General features: G+C 38.1%; 1 protein-coding gene across 1 annotated transcript in view; it reads right to left on the bottom strand.

Annotated features, from left to right (window-relative positions):
• The window catches only part of GPC6 (glypican 6), a 1,112,749-nt gene that overhangs the window by 337,624 nt on the left and 758,503 nt on the right, over nt 1-16,622 (bottom strand). Inside the window, exon 4 of the mRNA XM_030312699.1 lies at nt 16,287-16,452. Coding sequence (XP_030168559.1) covers nt 16,287-16,452 — 166 coding nt within the window. The remainder of the gene's footprint in view (nt 1-16,286; nt 16,453-16,622) is intronic.

Raw genomic sequence — 16,622 nt, 5'->3', positions numbered from 1 at the left:
GAAGGAAATCATTTGTGATGAAGTCCAGAAACATTATGAGAGTTTAGGAAACAATAAAAAATGTTTCCCTAACATTAAAAATATTATTAAAGAATAAATCTCTATTTTTCATAAATTAACATATATCTCACTCATATTTAACATGTTAGGAAGTTTTTTGAGTTATCTTAATAATAATATCTTAGTAAAGAAAAATCCTCATGTGATACTGATGATGAATGAAAAAGGTTGTTAATTTATCCTGCTAAACTATGTCAAAATGATAAGAGAAAAAATTAAACAATAATTTGATAGAATTTCTCATCTATCAGATTGACAAATTAAAAAAAAAAGTCTGACAACACATTCTCTTGCTGAGGATGTAGGGGAAAAAATCTCCACACTAGTGCCAGCTGGAAATGCATATTGGTACAAGCCTTCAGGAGAAAAATGGGCAATACCTAATCAAATGACGTACGCACTTACGTTTTGACTCACAATCCCATTTCTAGGAACCTGTCCATAAGTACACCTCCAAACATACATTTGCACGAAGTTAAGCATTGTAGCATCATTTGCAATAGCAAAAGGTACTTCCAGACAATGGAGTACTAAGCAACTGCAAACCAGAATGAGGATGATCTCTATGAACTGATCTGGAATGATTTCCACAATTAAGTAAAAACAGTCTGTGTAAAAGAGTATAGTATGCTACCCCGCATGTAAGAAAAATAAAATATATAAGAAAAGACACACATATCTGATCATTCCTGCAAAAGACGTACAGAAAAGATAAACCAGAAATGAAGTGGACTGACCAACCTACACATGGCAGGTGGGAATGGGCCGGAAAGAAAGAGGGATGGTCATGGGTTACTATGCATAAGGAGGGAACAAAACTTTTCAGAGTGTAAGTTTTGTGTATAGTTTTGGGACGTAGAACTACAGTAGGGTGGGGCACCTGGGTGGCTCAGTCGGTCAAGCGTCTGACTTCGGCTCAGGTCATGATCGCACGGTTTGCAGGTTCGAGCCCCATGTCGGGCTCTGTGCTGACAGCTCGGAACCTGGAGCCTGCTTTGGATTCTGTCTCTCTCTCTGTCTCTCTCTCTGTCTGTCTCTCTCTCTCTCTGTCTGTCTCTCTCTGCCCTGCTCACACTCTCTCTCTCACTCTCTCAAAAATAAACATTTAAGAAAATTATAAAAAAGAATTTGTATACAGATACTGTACATCTAGATACATTTTTTAAAGAGTTGTGAGTTAGCAGCTCTGATATATGTATATGCTAGGGTTAGGCAAATATGTTAACATATTGAAGATCATGGGAGCCAGGTTTCTTACTGTTGGAGATAGCAGTTACCAATAAAGAGAGAAGCTAGAATGAACTTTGTGGTGCGGAACTGGAATCAGTATGAACTCCAGTATATATATCCATTGGGGTTAGGGAGATCAGGAGATAGACAAACATAAACTGTGAGTATGGGTGAAATATGTAATATGTATCTCCTAGTTCTGTGTACAGAAAGGGGCTGGTAGCAGTAACACTCCAATAGCAAGGAGCACATTTAGCGCCCAGATCTTGGTTTCTAATACCATCCTTCAGTATGAGGAACGAGTGTTCCTTGGGGAAGAGGTTGATTCCAGGACCGGAGAAAGGAAAATAAAGTAAGATTCTTAGAGAATCCATGTTGGCAAAAATTAAGAAGTGCCCAAAAAAGATTGGCAAGCATGTCAGAACAACAGTTACCAACTAAGAGGAGACTGCAATACACAAACTGGAACAAACTGAGCAACGAAGAAAATAATCATAATTATTGGATTATCTCCATAGAATAAAATCAGTATCCATGAGTCCTTACTGACATAAATGAATAATTGAATAAATAAGTAGTTGGAAGAGAAAAAAAATCCGATTTTTGAAAGGATTCCAATTAATACACCTAGAAGGACAAAGGGAAATAAAAAAATCACCTTTATGCAGATGTTCCACTAATACTACTGTGGGCAAGATCTTTTTATGGATGTTAGAGTGGCATCAGTAGCCAAAAGTTTGAGGACGAACAGGATATTAGCATAGACTTCAAGTAACTTCTCTAAAATATGTATTACAGATACAGGGGAAAGTAGTGCCTTGACAGTGGAAAAACCCAGCAGATACTGCAATGCACACTCTAATATGATATATGAGAAGGATACATCATTTCTGTAGTATTCTTGCCAAATGCATAACCTCAATCTAATCATGAGAGAACATCAGACAAATCCAAATTGAAAGACATTTTGCACAATAACTGACTAGTCCTCATCAAAAGTGTAAGGTCATAAAAGATAAGGTAAATTGAGAAAGTGTCACAGATTGAAGGAGACTAAGAAGATAAAACATAGAAATGCATGTGGGATCCTGAATTGGATCCTGAAATATGAAAAAGATAAAAATAGTGAAATTAGAATAAGGCCTGTACTTACTTAATAACATTGCATCAGTGTTAATTTCCTGGTTTTGATTATTGTGTTATGTTCATGGATGTATGTTGTTAACATTGGGATAAGCTGAGTAGAGGATACTATAGATGTAAACTCTGTACTATTTTTGCAACTTTTTTATAAATCAAAAATTATTTCAAAATAAACATTAAAATATAATTGATTTCAAGCAGATCAAGATTAGAGATTAACTGTTTGTAAAGCTATTTCTTCATCATCGTCCTTTGGATATACAACCCATATGTCAAGCTTAACACACATATATTAAAGCCCTGGTAAGTAAACGTCCTCTAATTTTAAATTTTATTCATTCAGGTAAGGACTTGCCTAAAAGTGATCAACAAAAAGACTGTGTATGTTTAGGAGAACCTTAAGATATTTAAATGAAATAGAGGAACACTGTGGAAGCAAAAATGATATACTAATTACAACCCATTATTATTAAAGCATAAAAATATCATGTATGATATCACCTGGCAGACAATACGTATTCCATGAAAGGCAAACCTAAATCTTAAAATAAGGCCCTGAATGCGTTCCAGCAGCAAATAATTTGATGCTGGTATCCTTATTCTCTCAGCACATATTACTGTGACTTTTCTGTATAAATGGACATGGATTTATCAGAGAGGATCACGGGCACCTTCCTAAACTACCACACTAGCTCTCAAGTAGCTCCTTGTCTGCCAGGTCAGACATTTCTGATTAAAGAATTTGATTTTCGTCTTTTAATCAATTTGTCGACTGAGGCTTATTCTTTATCATCTTGTATTTCCAAACTATTAACTTCTGCATCTTCAACAAATGCCTGGTGCAGCTTTAAACTTTTCTTGCCTTACATTTTAAAGGTTGATTTAACAAGTGTATAATGAACACTAGCAATCCAATGCCCAGTGATCATAGATCAAGTGGATAGGGATCGAGGCACGGCACAGCAGAAGTAAAATGATTTTTTTAAAAGTCCTGAGGCACTCGGGAGAAATGGAATTTAATATCTACCAATTCCATATGGAAATTAAATGAATCCTGAAACTAACTTCCCCAAACGGAATTCAAAGGAAATGCAATAGCTATTCAACACAATTCATTGTCAGATTTTATTTTTAAAATGTTGCATGGCCACTATTAAACTATTTGAAATTTTGATCTCAAAACCCGGGACTCCCATGTGGGTTAAGAAAAATAAATGTAAATCCTCCTGAAAAGACCGGAAGCCTGAATGCAGCCCACAGGCTCAACCTTTGATCAGAGCCACATGGGGCAACTTCAAATTATTGTTCTCAGACTGAACCTTTCCTCTCACTTTGTTCTGGCAGTTTTCCAAAGAGGGACAGGTGGTTTTAGGGCATTTTCTTGAGTTACAAATCAAATAATATTTCATGGTTTTCACCCTTAATGGGCTAAGCAGAAGGCATTTGACAAAAGTCACTCTGGAGGTTGAGAGAAATAATTTATACTCTAGGGCATTCTTAAATCAGTAAGTTGGCAATATCGGATTCAAAAACCATCTCACTGCTCCTTGCAAAGTTGCATTGCAAAAGCTTCATCGTGTCTATTTGTCTTGCTCTTTGGGTGGGTCGTGTGTGTGTGTGTGGGGGGGAACCCCATGTTCAGAAACCAATGAATAGATTATATGGGTCCTTACATGTTCAGTCTTCATTGGAGACAACTGTGCCACAAGGCAGGCAGTGAAGTCATGGGCTGCTTTCTCATACATGGTATTCTGGCCAGTGAAGAAAACGAATGCCCTGGGGCAAGTTTTTTAATAAAATTAACAAGTTTCATGCCTCAACTTGAAATTCAGACTTGGCAGTGGCCAGAAATGAACAAAGTAATCCTAGATTTCATGCATTGAGGACTGCAAAAGCCAAAGCGAATAGAAAATAAATTTCCTCTTGGATTGGCTGCAGTTATAAATGTCAATGTGTGTGATAAATTTGACCATCAAGGGGTTCTTGAATCTTGAGGAAATATATTTGGGGGAGCAATGTAAGCCTGTCTCCATTGAATCATTATGTTAAGCATTCTTATGTTTGCACAGTTGACATTCTGACTACACTTAATTAAAGAGGTTGGGGATTATAGATATAGGCTCATTCTGAGAATACATACTGATGAGCAGGCTGTTAAATATTTAACACGTAGAGGTAAAGACAGTATAACTACGCAGGGAAGGAACATGTAGGCACCGTGTGGTACCCAGGAGAGAGGATTCTGGGCACAATCTGTTGGAGTTGATTAGGAAAGTTGGCTGCAGATCCATTTGGGCTATGGAAACCCTCCAATGGTTCTTGGCATCCCTAGCTCCTGTTTTGTGAACACTACTACAGAACAGTACTATTTTCAGCATCCAATTGGATATGCCCAGTTTTTGGTCCCCCTGTTTCTCAAATCCATCAAGCCGTAAACAGATTGAAGAAATCCACGTTCGCCATACTCCAAACTAGCTTTTGTATTTGCTGACACCATCTTTCTTCTGTGTGCTTATCTCAGTCATAACTGATGGATTTCTTTTCTTGCCCCTCTACATCTAGTGACCTAGATATTCAGACATGAAGTCCTATAAATTGTTTTCCCAACTCTACTGTGAGTGCTGTCTTCCTTTCTCCTTCCATGCTGAGAGGACCCCTCCATTAGTCTCATTCATCTGAAACCTTCCTTTCCTTGGCTTCCAGATTAATACTTAGATCCTGCCCTTCCCTGAATAAAAATACCCTGTGACTTGTCATTGCCTATACGACAAGAGAAAGTCAACTGTTTGGCCTTCCTTTCAAAGCATAAACAGTTCAATTATGACCAATCTTACCTCCCAGTGCATACCAGCAAGTATCCTTTTTTTTTTTTTTTTCCAGTTTGGTTTCCTCACAGGTACCTGAGCACATCATGCCTGTTTGAACTCACAGTTCAAACTGTGAGTTTGAACTCACAGTTTTCCAACCTGTCTCACCAAGTGCTTATTCACTTGAGCAAAGGCAAATTCATCTCTACTGGGATGAGTCCCATCTCTCAGGAACTTAGGTGAATCCTGAGCAGGGATAAGAAGAAGCTGGCTTGATGAAATGCACTTCCTCTAATCTTGTACCTTCAGTTTCTTACTAATTAACTATCCTCTGACCATTTTCCTGTGGTTTTTCCGTCCGCCCTTGTTATCTCTTTTGCCTATTTCTGGTGTCTGATATTGTCCTGCCTCCTTGCCTACTCTGTTGTCTTCTACTTTCTATTCTATTTTCTGTTCATACCTTCACAGGTTTTTCACCTGAATAGAGAACCACAGTGCTTCTCTGTCAGTGCTATCTCTGTGGACACGTCTCAACCCCTCAGATTTCCATGCTCTATCTAGTGTAATCCACACAACGCTAAGAGCTAGGTACTATAATCTCTAGTTTATTGATGAGAAAAGTGAGATTTTTGAAGGTTAATGTTCCCCAAGTACCACACAGATAATAAAAGATGAAGTCAGGATTCGAACTCATGCAGTGATTCAAAGACTATTGCTCTTAACTATGTTGTCTTCACTTAACCCAACTCCCACTTTGAAAATACCCATTTCATCTCTTTGGAAAATTATAATTTCCCAGGATCCAGTGGTACGGTTTTTATTTCTTTTATGTCTACCATATCCTTAGTCTGGATCTAAGCACCAAAAAGGCCTCTAATAAAAATATCTTCTTGAAGAGAATCAGATAGATTCAGGTGCTGAGCCATGTCATTGAGTCTTTAGGTGCTTTAATGGTCTAAACCTGCAGTGTCCAACACCAGAGCTGCTAGCCATCTACAGTGATTAAAATGTAAATTACCTACAAATAAATGAAAAATTTAGCGCCTCAGATACACTAACCATATTTTAGGTGCCCAATAGCTGCATGTGAGTAAATTTAAATTACGTAAAATTAAATAAAATAAAAACTCACTTTTTCAGTCTCACTCGATACATTTCAAGTGCTCAATAGCCCATGTGGCTAGTGGCTACTATCTTAGACAATACAGACACAGACCATTTCCATCGTTGATGGAAGATTCTATTAGATAGTGCTGGCAATGTTCTATTTCCCCCAACATATCCCATCATCCTATGCAGCCAAAGACTAAGGATTACTTTCTAAACACTTAGTAAGAATTAATTTATGTAGTGGTTAAGAACCTGGGCTCTAAAGCCAAATCCTGGTATTGCAACTTACAAGTTATATGGCCTTGGATATGTCACTTAACTTATCTGGTCTCAGTTTTCCCTTCTGTACGATAGGGATCATAATATGAACTACTTCTTAGGATTGTTTTAAGGATTAAAAGTATAAAGTGATTACAGTACTTCCTGGTTAAAGTAAGTGTCCAACTGCTGTTAGCTATTATTGCTATGGATGTGATGTTCTCTTGAACTAAAGCCAGAACCACAAAGATAGGTGAATAAAGTTTCTTACAACTCTCTCATAGTTTTAGAAGTTGGATACTATGATTGTAATTAAGTAGCAAGACACATTTAAACATTCTCTCATGGCCAACTTCGGGAAATATACATCTGGATTTTCAGTCAATAAAGGTAGTATTAGGCACATGTTAAATTGGATCACCAAAAATTTGCCAAATATTTTATTCAATCAACACAGTGATTCAATAAAAAATACTACCAGGCTGATTAATGAAGGGACATGTGTATTTCACTTTGTAGAATTACCTTTCAGAGGTCAGGTCCTGTGCCTGATCTGAACCCTCAAAATGCACTGTGTATTAGTATTTGTAGAATTAGTCCTAACATTCTTAGGACTAATGACAATTTCAGTTCTCCCATCTGGTTGGGTATTGCACATAGGTTTTGGATGATGGAATATGTTTCTACGACTGTGTTAACACAGAAGAGTTTGAAACACTAAGCTGTTTTAAAAATAAGGAACTAGGGGCGCCTGGGTGGTTCAGTCGGTTAAGCGTCCGACTTCGGGTCAGGTCATGATCTCACGGTCCATGAGTTCAGGCCCCGCGTCGGGCTCTGTGCTGACTGCTCAGAGCCTGGAACCTGTTTCGGATTCTGTGTCTTCCTCTCTCTCTGACCCTCCCCCATTCATGCTCTGTCTCTCTCTGTCTCAAAAATAAATAAACGTTAAAAAAAATTAAAAAAAAATAAAAATAAGGAACTAATGTAACAATAATCGAGAACATTGAATTTGGAAAACCATGGAGACACATGCATAAGTGATAATATCAAGAACTCCCAACAGTCTTCACCAGTTGATGGTTGTGGATTTTGAGAATACTCTTCCTATTGAAGTCAATGAATTATCTTCTGGAACTATGGCCCTGCTACCCTGGGAGAAAAGACTTCAAGCTGGCATGTAACTACCAGAGAGATAGATGTAGGGCTGAGATAGGGCAGGGTCACTTACTGATTGAGTCAATCTGAAAACCACATCAGCTCTGGCAATCACTGCTACATCCCGAAGTCTCTCACATCTACTAACTTATTCATGCCATCCAATAGTATTCTCAGGCCTCTCATTACATTACTCTAATTGCTCTATTTCCTAAGTATTGAGATTTTAGTAGTGAATACTGACTGACTTTGTTGGCATTTAATTATCAGTGTTATCTTTCTGGAAGATCCTGCACCTTAAAGAATAAAAATGTGATGCAGATAGATACATCCCTTCTTGGTGTAATGTCATATATTCAATGACTTATTTTCATTTCTTTTTGTAATTTTCACTTCTTCTGAGGTTATAATAAAGAACATTCTTAGCGTAGCAAATTATTTAAATCCATGCAGAGAAAAAAATCGAGGACATATCTTTTTTTATGTGGGATTTATATATAAGCTGTTATTTGAAGGACAAGGAATATTTCATGCTCTATTTTAATTTAAATTCTCTCCTGGCCACCTTACCAAGTATCTGTAGGCACGATATTTTTAAATGAATTATAAGCTCAAAGTTTTCATATATCATGAAGGTTCTCAAAGTTTAAATTACTCCCAAGGACATTTATATCCATTTCCTTTTTAGAGTGACCAATGAAAACATGCCTTTACCCATCAGAATAATTCATGGGGCCATCTCTTCTAACCTGGCTTCCACCCCTGGCTCCTTGGAGGGTTGTTCATAACAAACAAACCACAAAGACAACATGATGAAGATAATAAGATTCTAAAAGTCTCTATAATTGTTAAGGAAACAAGCCTGAGGAAAATCAAAGCTAGTTTCAAAAATGACTCAAACATAAAGACATGATCAGCAGTTCTGCTCTTGAGATAATTGTGAATTAAAGGAGCTTTTAATGCAATTGGAAGATATAGATAGATATATAGATAGATGATAAGCAGATATGTAATTATTCACATATACATATGTGTAAATGTGACATTTAGGGGAAAAGAAATCTAAGTACCCTCATTAACACTACTATTATTAAGACATTTTAACATAGCATTGCAATATCACACAAGCATTTATTATTTGGGTTAAAACAAAGATTTTCACTTCAGCTAGTAATCAGGATTTTAACAGTGATCTAAATGTCTCAGAAGGTAAACCACTCCTTTATTCTATTAAATCAGTCACCTCATGAAGGACTTTTTGGTTACGGTAGCCCTGGGATTTGTTATAAGTTTGTTATTTGTGAATAGCCACGTAGTTTAATGCTTTAACAACCCACATATTTAGCCCCATTTATATTTCTTATGTTCTAGTTTCTTCAGTTTCTTCTAGTTCAATTTCTAGTTCTAGTTCTAGTTCTAGTTCTCATGCTCCTCTTATTTCCTGGAATTGAAATTGCTAAGAAAGTCATCAGGCTAATGTTTAGAGTGTTGAATTTTACCTGGGATCCTGGGCCTTTTGGAATCTATTTAATTCCATTCTGAGGAATCATCAAGTGTTTTCTCTTGGGATGCCAAAAGCCAGACATCCTGTGTTTTAGCTTAAAGCTGAGACATAACCGTGAAAACTAGCAAAATTTATTAAAATCAGATGTCAATCATTACAAACAAAGTCCTTTGGATATAATTATCAAATTAAACCACTTACGCATAGAAAACACTGAAATTGAAGTGTGAATTAGAAGCAAAATCCCCAATACAAAGGCAATTCTCATCATCTGTGGTATGGTCTGCTTTCTCCTGGTAAAGTAAATCCTTCTGTTGCTGGTTCTCATAGGAATTGGAGAGCTTAATAAGGTATAAGAGATATTTCAGTGAACTTCCTGTTATAAATGGAGTATCTTACATCCTAGAGAATATTAGACTTGCAAAAATAGTTATGCCTTGTTATAGGCCATTGGTTGGTGTCATATTATATAGCACCATGGATTCCAACATGAAAGTCTAGTTCAGAATATCATATTTGCAGTCATCAGTAATTATGAATTGTATAGAAGTCGAGTATGTGGGAAGTGGGATAGATATATGTACAAGAGGAAACTGTACATATACGTACAGAGGCACTGGAGGCAAAGGAAATACACATGCACCTTGAATGACTACTTGTCTACTGCACCAAATAATTTTAGGACTGATGTGCTTTGCCTGCTTTGATCCGTGAGAAAATTTGCCTGATGCAGAACAGAAATTGCAGTCCCATGAATCCTTTGAGTTGTTGCCTCAAGATGAATATTAGTGAGTGTTCAGAGGTTAAGAAACGCCTGCCGCAGTGTTTGTCGAATAGCCTCATACAAGATAGCACCATCAAGGCATTAACCCTATTGCACCACATAAAAACACTTTCACATATGCAGAGTTCAGAAGTAAACCATTTTCTAAACGTAGGAAATTGATAACAAATGCAGCTCGTGAAAGGCTGCTGGGTACCAGCCAAGTGTTTTCTTTCTTGCTTTCTTCTTCTCTCTTTTTTTTTTTTTTTTCTCACTGTGGAGTTAGTACTGCTTGTGGATTCTGCCAGCATCACAGAGAGAATACAACATATGATAAATGTCCATGAGAAATGAGAAATATTGAATCAATGACTATAAAAGGAAGGCAGGAGCTGGGTGGGGTTAGATTTCAACTGAGAAAATCAAGTGGTTTTTTTTTTTTTTTTTTTTTAATATCCCTCTTGCTGCTTTTAGGAATGCACATGAGCAAAAGCAAGTTCTGTAGGTAATGGTGAGATCAGATTCTAAAATAATTGCTTTGGCTTTTGTTCCTCAGTTTAAGAGTTGTGTTTCTAGACTGTATTTGCAATCAAGCTCTTGTCTTATACAAAGTGGAGACCAAGATACCTTGAAGCTTGCTGCTAAATACAATTCTTAATTTTTTTCTTTTTCTTTGGTTGAAAGGAAATGATTTTCTATGTTTAGGGTCTAGGGGTTTTTAAAACATGGCATTTCAGGATCTATCAGCTAGAGTCCTATCATATTTACTATGGAATTCTTTGTGACTAAAATTTTGTCAGATTTATATTATAGAATTTCACGTCGAAGAAAGTCTTTGAAAGAGGAGCATCTTATACAAATGCTTGAAACGGTGCCCTGTGTTTATTTTATATCCTGCTGAAATGCAACATCACACAGTGCTGTGTATTTTACAAAAAAGAGAATCCAAGTTTATTTACTAGAAACAATAAATGTTTTTCTAGCAACATTTCCCCCAAAGTTGTGAATCTACAAAATACCTTGCAGATAAACAACTCTTTCAGGTCCTAAGAAAGTAATTTGTACACCAAAGTAGCCATTTATTACATGACACTAGTCATTTGACCGACCTAACACAGCTTCCTTGCGGCTGGCTCTAATTTACAACTTGATAGCAGCTGTCACAATGAAGGAACCAGGTTCATTATCTGATTTGTTTCTGCCATCCCTGTACTCACGAGTCCATTAACATCAGGGATATGTGTTTTTTAAATTACTGAATTAGTCATACTTCCATTAAAAGAGTAGACTTACAAAGTAAAATAGAACAGCCTCTTACTGCATTCCCTTCCATTTCTCTGTCTAGTTGTTTCCATTTATTCCATCAGAGAACATACAGTGAGCCATATTCTCAGCAGGCAGGGTCTCATCTGCTCTAGCCTCATGCATAAACCAGAACAAGGTCCATACCAGCTACTTAGTAAACATCTGTTGTATTAATGAATCTCAGAAGATGACTGGATAATACCCACTGCAGGGTCTCTAGGCCAGGCACAGGTGTAGTGCCCACCTTGCACTCCATGTTTGATGCTCTCATGCCAGTTTGCTGTCTTTAGGATGCCTTACACTTAATAACTGGCTAGTTGGAAAGGAAAAAGAAAGCCCAGAAAGTTTGATATCACTGGATTGTCTGGACTATAAGTGATCAAGACCTAAACTAAAAATCAAGCTGCTTTGCTGGCTTTTCCCTTCCTCCCTCCCTCCCTTTCTTCCTACTGTCCATCCATCCTTCCTTCCTCTCGCTCTGTCTCTTCCTTCCTCCCTCCCTCCCTTCCTTCCTTCTTTCCTTCCTTTCTCCCTCTCTCTTCCTTCCTTCCTTCCTTCCTTTTCTCCTCTTCCGTCTTCTCCTTTTTACATTGGAGAGTATCTATATATTAGGGACCCAACCTTCTCTTTACAAAAATTAACACAAATTCTCTGAATCTTCTCAGTTCAAGTCAGTGACAGTGGTAGTGATGAGACTTGATCACAAATCGTTTAGAAAATAAATCAAATAAGTATTTATCAATCACTGACTGATCATACCAGACTATTGAAACTGTCATAGGCTACTTGTAAATATTTGGGGCCCATACAGTATTCCACCAATTCTGTATGTTACAGCTATTCAACATCAATTATGTCTGACAACACTAATTCAATACTGTCTTCTTTACTATTTTATTCTATATTTACCAAGGTACAGCTTCCCCAACACCCTAGACTAGATGAAGTCCCCTGCTGAGTAGAAACTTCTCATCCTGTGCTTCCAGTTTCCTAACACTTTATCATAGTTGATTATAATTAATGTTAACTACATTAAGTTCCCCTAGCATAAAAAAAAAGCATGTGTCTAGCTTATTCAATATATCAGGCATTGAATTAATAGGTTAAGATCATTAGAGTCTTACTAACTGGGATAGTCTAAATTATTAGGGTGCATTGTTGGGACACAAACATCTTCAGTTCTCACTTTTATGGAACTATAGTGATAAGTTTCTCTTATACTTGCAGTAATAAACATCCTCTACTATTTCAGTGATAAAAAATATTACAAAACAAACAGCATTTTTGCCTTTGATCTTATCAGCACTTTTGTCCCCACACCCTTGTTTTCTTTCTCCATTTTTTACAGTCTATTAAGTCTTCGAAGGTACCAGATGTTTGGAGGAGGCTGTCCCACATATCCTAGATTTGAAATTAGATGCAAGATTTATTGCAGCTACAAAAATATAATTTCAGCCTTAACTTTTGTGCTCATGAGCTAGGTGTAATCTGCAACATGGCCCCTTGTCAAATAGAATAGCTCTTATCCATGGAGGGTTGGTATCAATGCCAAAGACTCAAAATAACCGCAGGGTATTACTGAAAACGAATTCTGCCCACAAACTGTTTCCTTTTAGGAAATTTTAATTTACATAATAAACATTTTCCGAGAAAAGGCCTTTGCACGCAGGCAACACTCAAAGGCTAGGCCGGAATAAGCTGAGCATGAATTTAAAATTTTTTTTTTAACGTTTATTTATTTTTGAGACAGAGAGAGACAGAGCATGAACAGGGGAGGGGCAGAGAGAGAGGGAGACACAGAATCTGAAACAGGCTCCAGGCTCTGAGCTGTCAGCACAGAGCCCGACACGGGGCTCGAACTCACGGATCATGAGATCATGACCTGAGCCAAAGTCGGACGCTTAACGGACCGAGCCACCCAGGCGCCCCAAGCTGAGCATGAATTTAGAGGAACACCTGGGTAAGTGCCTAAGCCGTGCCTGTCAATGCCTCAAATGACGTCTCTTTCTTCCTGCATGGTTCCTAGGAGTGAGAGCAGAGCGGACTGCAAACCACTCTTATGTTTCCCCAGGTCCTGCTTACATCAGGAAAACAACAGAAATGCATCCTGAGTAGACTCTTGATTTTTTTTTTTTTAGGATTGCAAAAAAAAGAAAATTAAAAAACTATGGAACTTCAGAGGTGAATGGAATACCATTGGGTTTTTTAGCTGAACACTTAGAACATTTTATTTTGTCAGTGAAATACCTTTTACTGACAAATCTACACAACTGAATTCAAAATAAATACAATTCACTTATTTTTTGAGAGAAAGAGAGAGAGCACAAGCAGGTGAGGGGGAGAGATAGAATCTTAAGCAAGCTCCACACTCAGTGCAGAGCCTGATGATGGGCTCGAACGCACGACCCTGGGATCATGACTTGGGCCGAAATCAAGAGTTGGATGCTCAACCGACTGAGCCACCCAGGCGCCCCATAACTCACTTTCAATTAATTTGTGACATAGCAAAGATCATGAGAATGTATCACCGGTTCAATTCTTGTCTTTATTGAGCATTGATTGCATCCATTGTTAGCAATTTAGATGAGGACATAAAAAAAAAAAACACACATAAAAATGTACAGACTGGGGCATGAATGCAGCAGATAGAGATGTCATGTGACTGACAGCAACAGGAGGGGAGGAACTGATGGAAAGATGTTAGAAGCCCAAGGGTGATGGGCTACAGATGCCAACCAGAGAAAGGGCTTTCTATGTAATTACTGTTGGATTATTGATTTGCTCACTGGCCTTCCCTGCTGCATTCATGAAGCCTATGACACTGTCATCTCGGATGCATATGTGGAAAACACAGGTGGCACATTTGCCTGACTTCTGTGACAAGTTTGTGAACTTCACATCGGGACAAGTATTAGCAAGAACACATTTTGCTCCAAAATCTATGTTGGTGGTCAATTCTCAGTGCCATAGCAGAGCCAGAGGAAAGAAAAAAGAAGAATTTTCTCACTGATATCCAAGACTAATAAAAAATGAGATATAGAAACAAAGGGTATGAAATATATTAATGTAGGACTAACCACCAGGCTCTCTTTTAGTTATAGTACATCCAACACATGGTGGGTTCAAATCTGGGTTTTTAAATCAAACGGTTTTCCAGACATTCAATTTCACATCTAATTGGCATCCAGGAAAGCCAACTGATTGAAGGTATGATGTTAAAATAGCCAACCAGCACTGAGGAGAAAAAGCCAATAAGGAAGTCACTGTTGCTCTTCTAAATTAAAAGCCTTATAGTCTCATTCTTAATCACGTCCTGCTCTAAGTAACAAAATCCACATGTCCACCTTCCTCAACAAGGTGCAGGCTGAGCAAAGACTATTTAACTGTGCTATAAATTAGGGTAGTTTCAACCAAAAAGTATGAATAATCTATATGACTCAAAGTGATGGCAATGAGGTTTAATCTGGTTTTAAAATGTGGCAATATTTTTAGATTTCTTGATGAGAGTACTTTTTAATTAGCATTATTTGGAGAGTGTCTCTGCCAAAATTAATCTAAATTCATATTTTAGAAGATCGAGTTATTCTTATTACCTTTCTAAAAAATTCATACTCCCGTCCAAAATCTTAGCAAAGAATCATATCATTTCTGAGTTAGAAGGGTACTTTAATGATTAAACTTTTCAAACACTTCCTCATTTTTCAAATAAAGTAACCCAAGATCATGCAGACAGATTCCGTACTCCCACTAAAGGAAGAGAGAACAGTATTTCAATTTATTCTCCCTGAAATGATTTCTGGGATTTTGTTGGATGAGTTCCATTGGAATCTACCCACTCTAAAATTTACTCTTTTTTGCTTAAAACTTCCAAACCATTTTCCCTGGCCTTCCTAAGCATAACAGCATGTTAGCCGGTGGGTTTCACTGCCAAAGGGCAATGCTTGCAACCGAATCCCGTCTTTTGCACGATGAGCTTAGGTTTCGCCACATTCCAACCCATCTTAGATCTTTTTCCTACCCTACCCCAAACTTAGATGTCAGAAGACTTCATGCGTGCCTTCTGGTTTAGAGGTATGCATAAATGATGAAGGCCCCCAGAAGCTGAGGAATTGCCCTGTGATGTGCACCACTCTGTCCGTCACCATGCAATTGCAGTAAATGCAATCGAAAGTACTTTTATTTGAAGGGCTTTTGTCAGAGGGGGAGAAAACACATTCACTCTTTCAAGGCCTGTGTGTTTTCCTGGGAGAAGCCTGCCTGTAAAATTTGTCCTTTTATCCTTGGGTAGCAATTTGGGAAATATCTTTTGGCAGTGCACTTCACCCTGAGCGATTCCTGCAACCCAAGACCAGAGCCACGACTCACAGACTGTCCCTGCGTCTCCCCCACTTTCCATCGTACCTTCTAAAGACAGGAAGGCTGTCTCACGTTGAGGGCTTGAAGCCCCCTTCTCCACAGCACGAGGAAGAAGATTTGCATATTTCGGCAAAAATACCGCGCTATTTTCATCATGGATGTCCAAGGAAGGAGTGTTTTACTAGTATCTGTGACTATGTTGAGGGACTAGAAATAAGAACTAGTCCTGAGGATTTTCTTTTTAAGGAGATTTTTTCCCCCCTTTCCACAGGAACTCCCAGAAACTGGACAAGAGTACTTTTTATCCTTGTCAGAGAGATCAGCTAATTCAACAACGCTCGCTTGTACAATCTTTACCAGGACTGTCCCTCACAAACATACCAGGGTACCCTGTTTTTCAGGATTTAAAAAAGAAGGAGAAAAATGTCACCTTTATAATTTGCTAGCAGCTGCTTTCTGTTTTTGTTTTTGCACTTAATCCTCTTTTGCATTTAAATCATCACAACGGCAGACCTGCCCATGGGGCCCCACAACCTCTGGCTGGTGATCTGTGTCTCTGTAATCTAGGGCATGGATCCGTCTAAACGCTCCTTACCTATAAACAGATTCCATTCAGTGTCGAGATCAGCCTGATTGGCCAGGCAGCCCTTCATGACGTTCAGGCAATAGTTGTTGCAGGGCCTCACGGTGACAAGTCCCCGGCAGTATGGGCAGTACAGCATCTTCATGAGAGCTCGGATGCAGCCCGGGGTGGGGCTGACCTGCAGATTTATTGACAAGAAAAAAGAAAATCAGAAATAAGAAGGATGAGAGGGAGGAAATTAAAAGAGGTAACTCATTTTCTCCTTGGAAAAAAAAACAAAAACAAAACGGAGAAATGGCTCTCAAAACCTCCAGCAAGTGGAGCAAAGCAACTATTAGAATCTTAACC

Source organism: Lynx canadensis, chromosome A1 (genome assembly GCF_007474595.2).
Source record: "Lynx canadensis isolate LIC74 chromosome A1, mLynCan4.pri.v2, whole genome shotgun sequence".
Classification (NCBI taxonomy): domain Eukaryota; kingdom Metazoa; phylum Chordata; class Mammalia; order Carnivora; family Felidae; genus Lynx; species Lynx canadensis.
The sequence above is the reverse complement of the archived record's forward strand: the minus strand, read 5'-3'. Positions and strand labels throughout refer to the sequence as shown.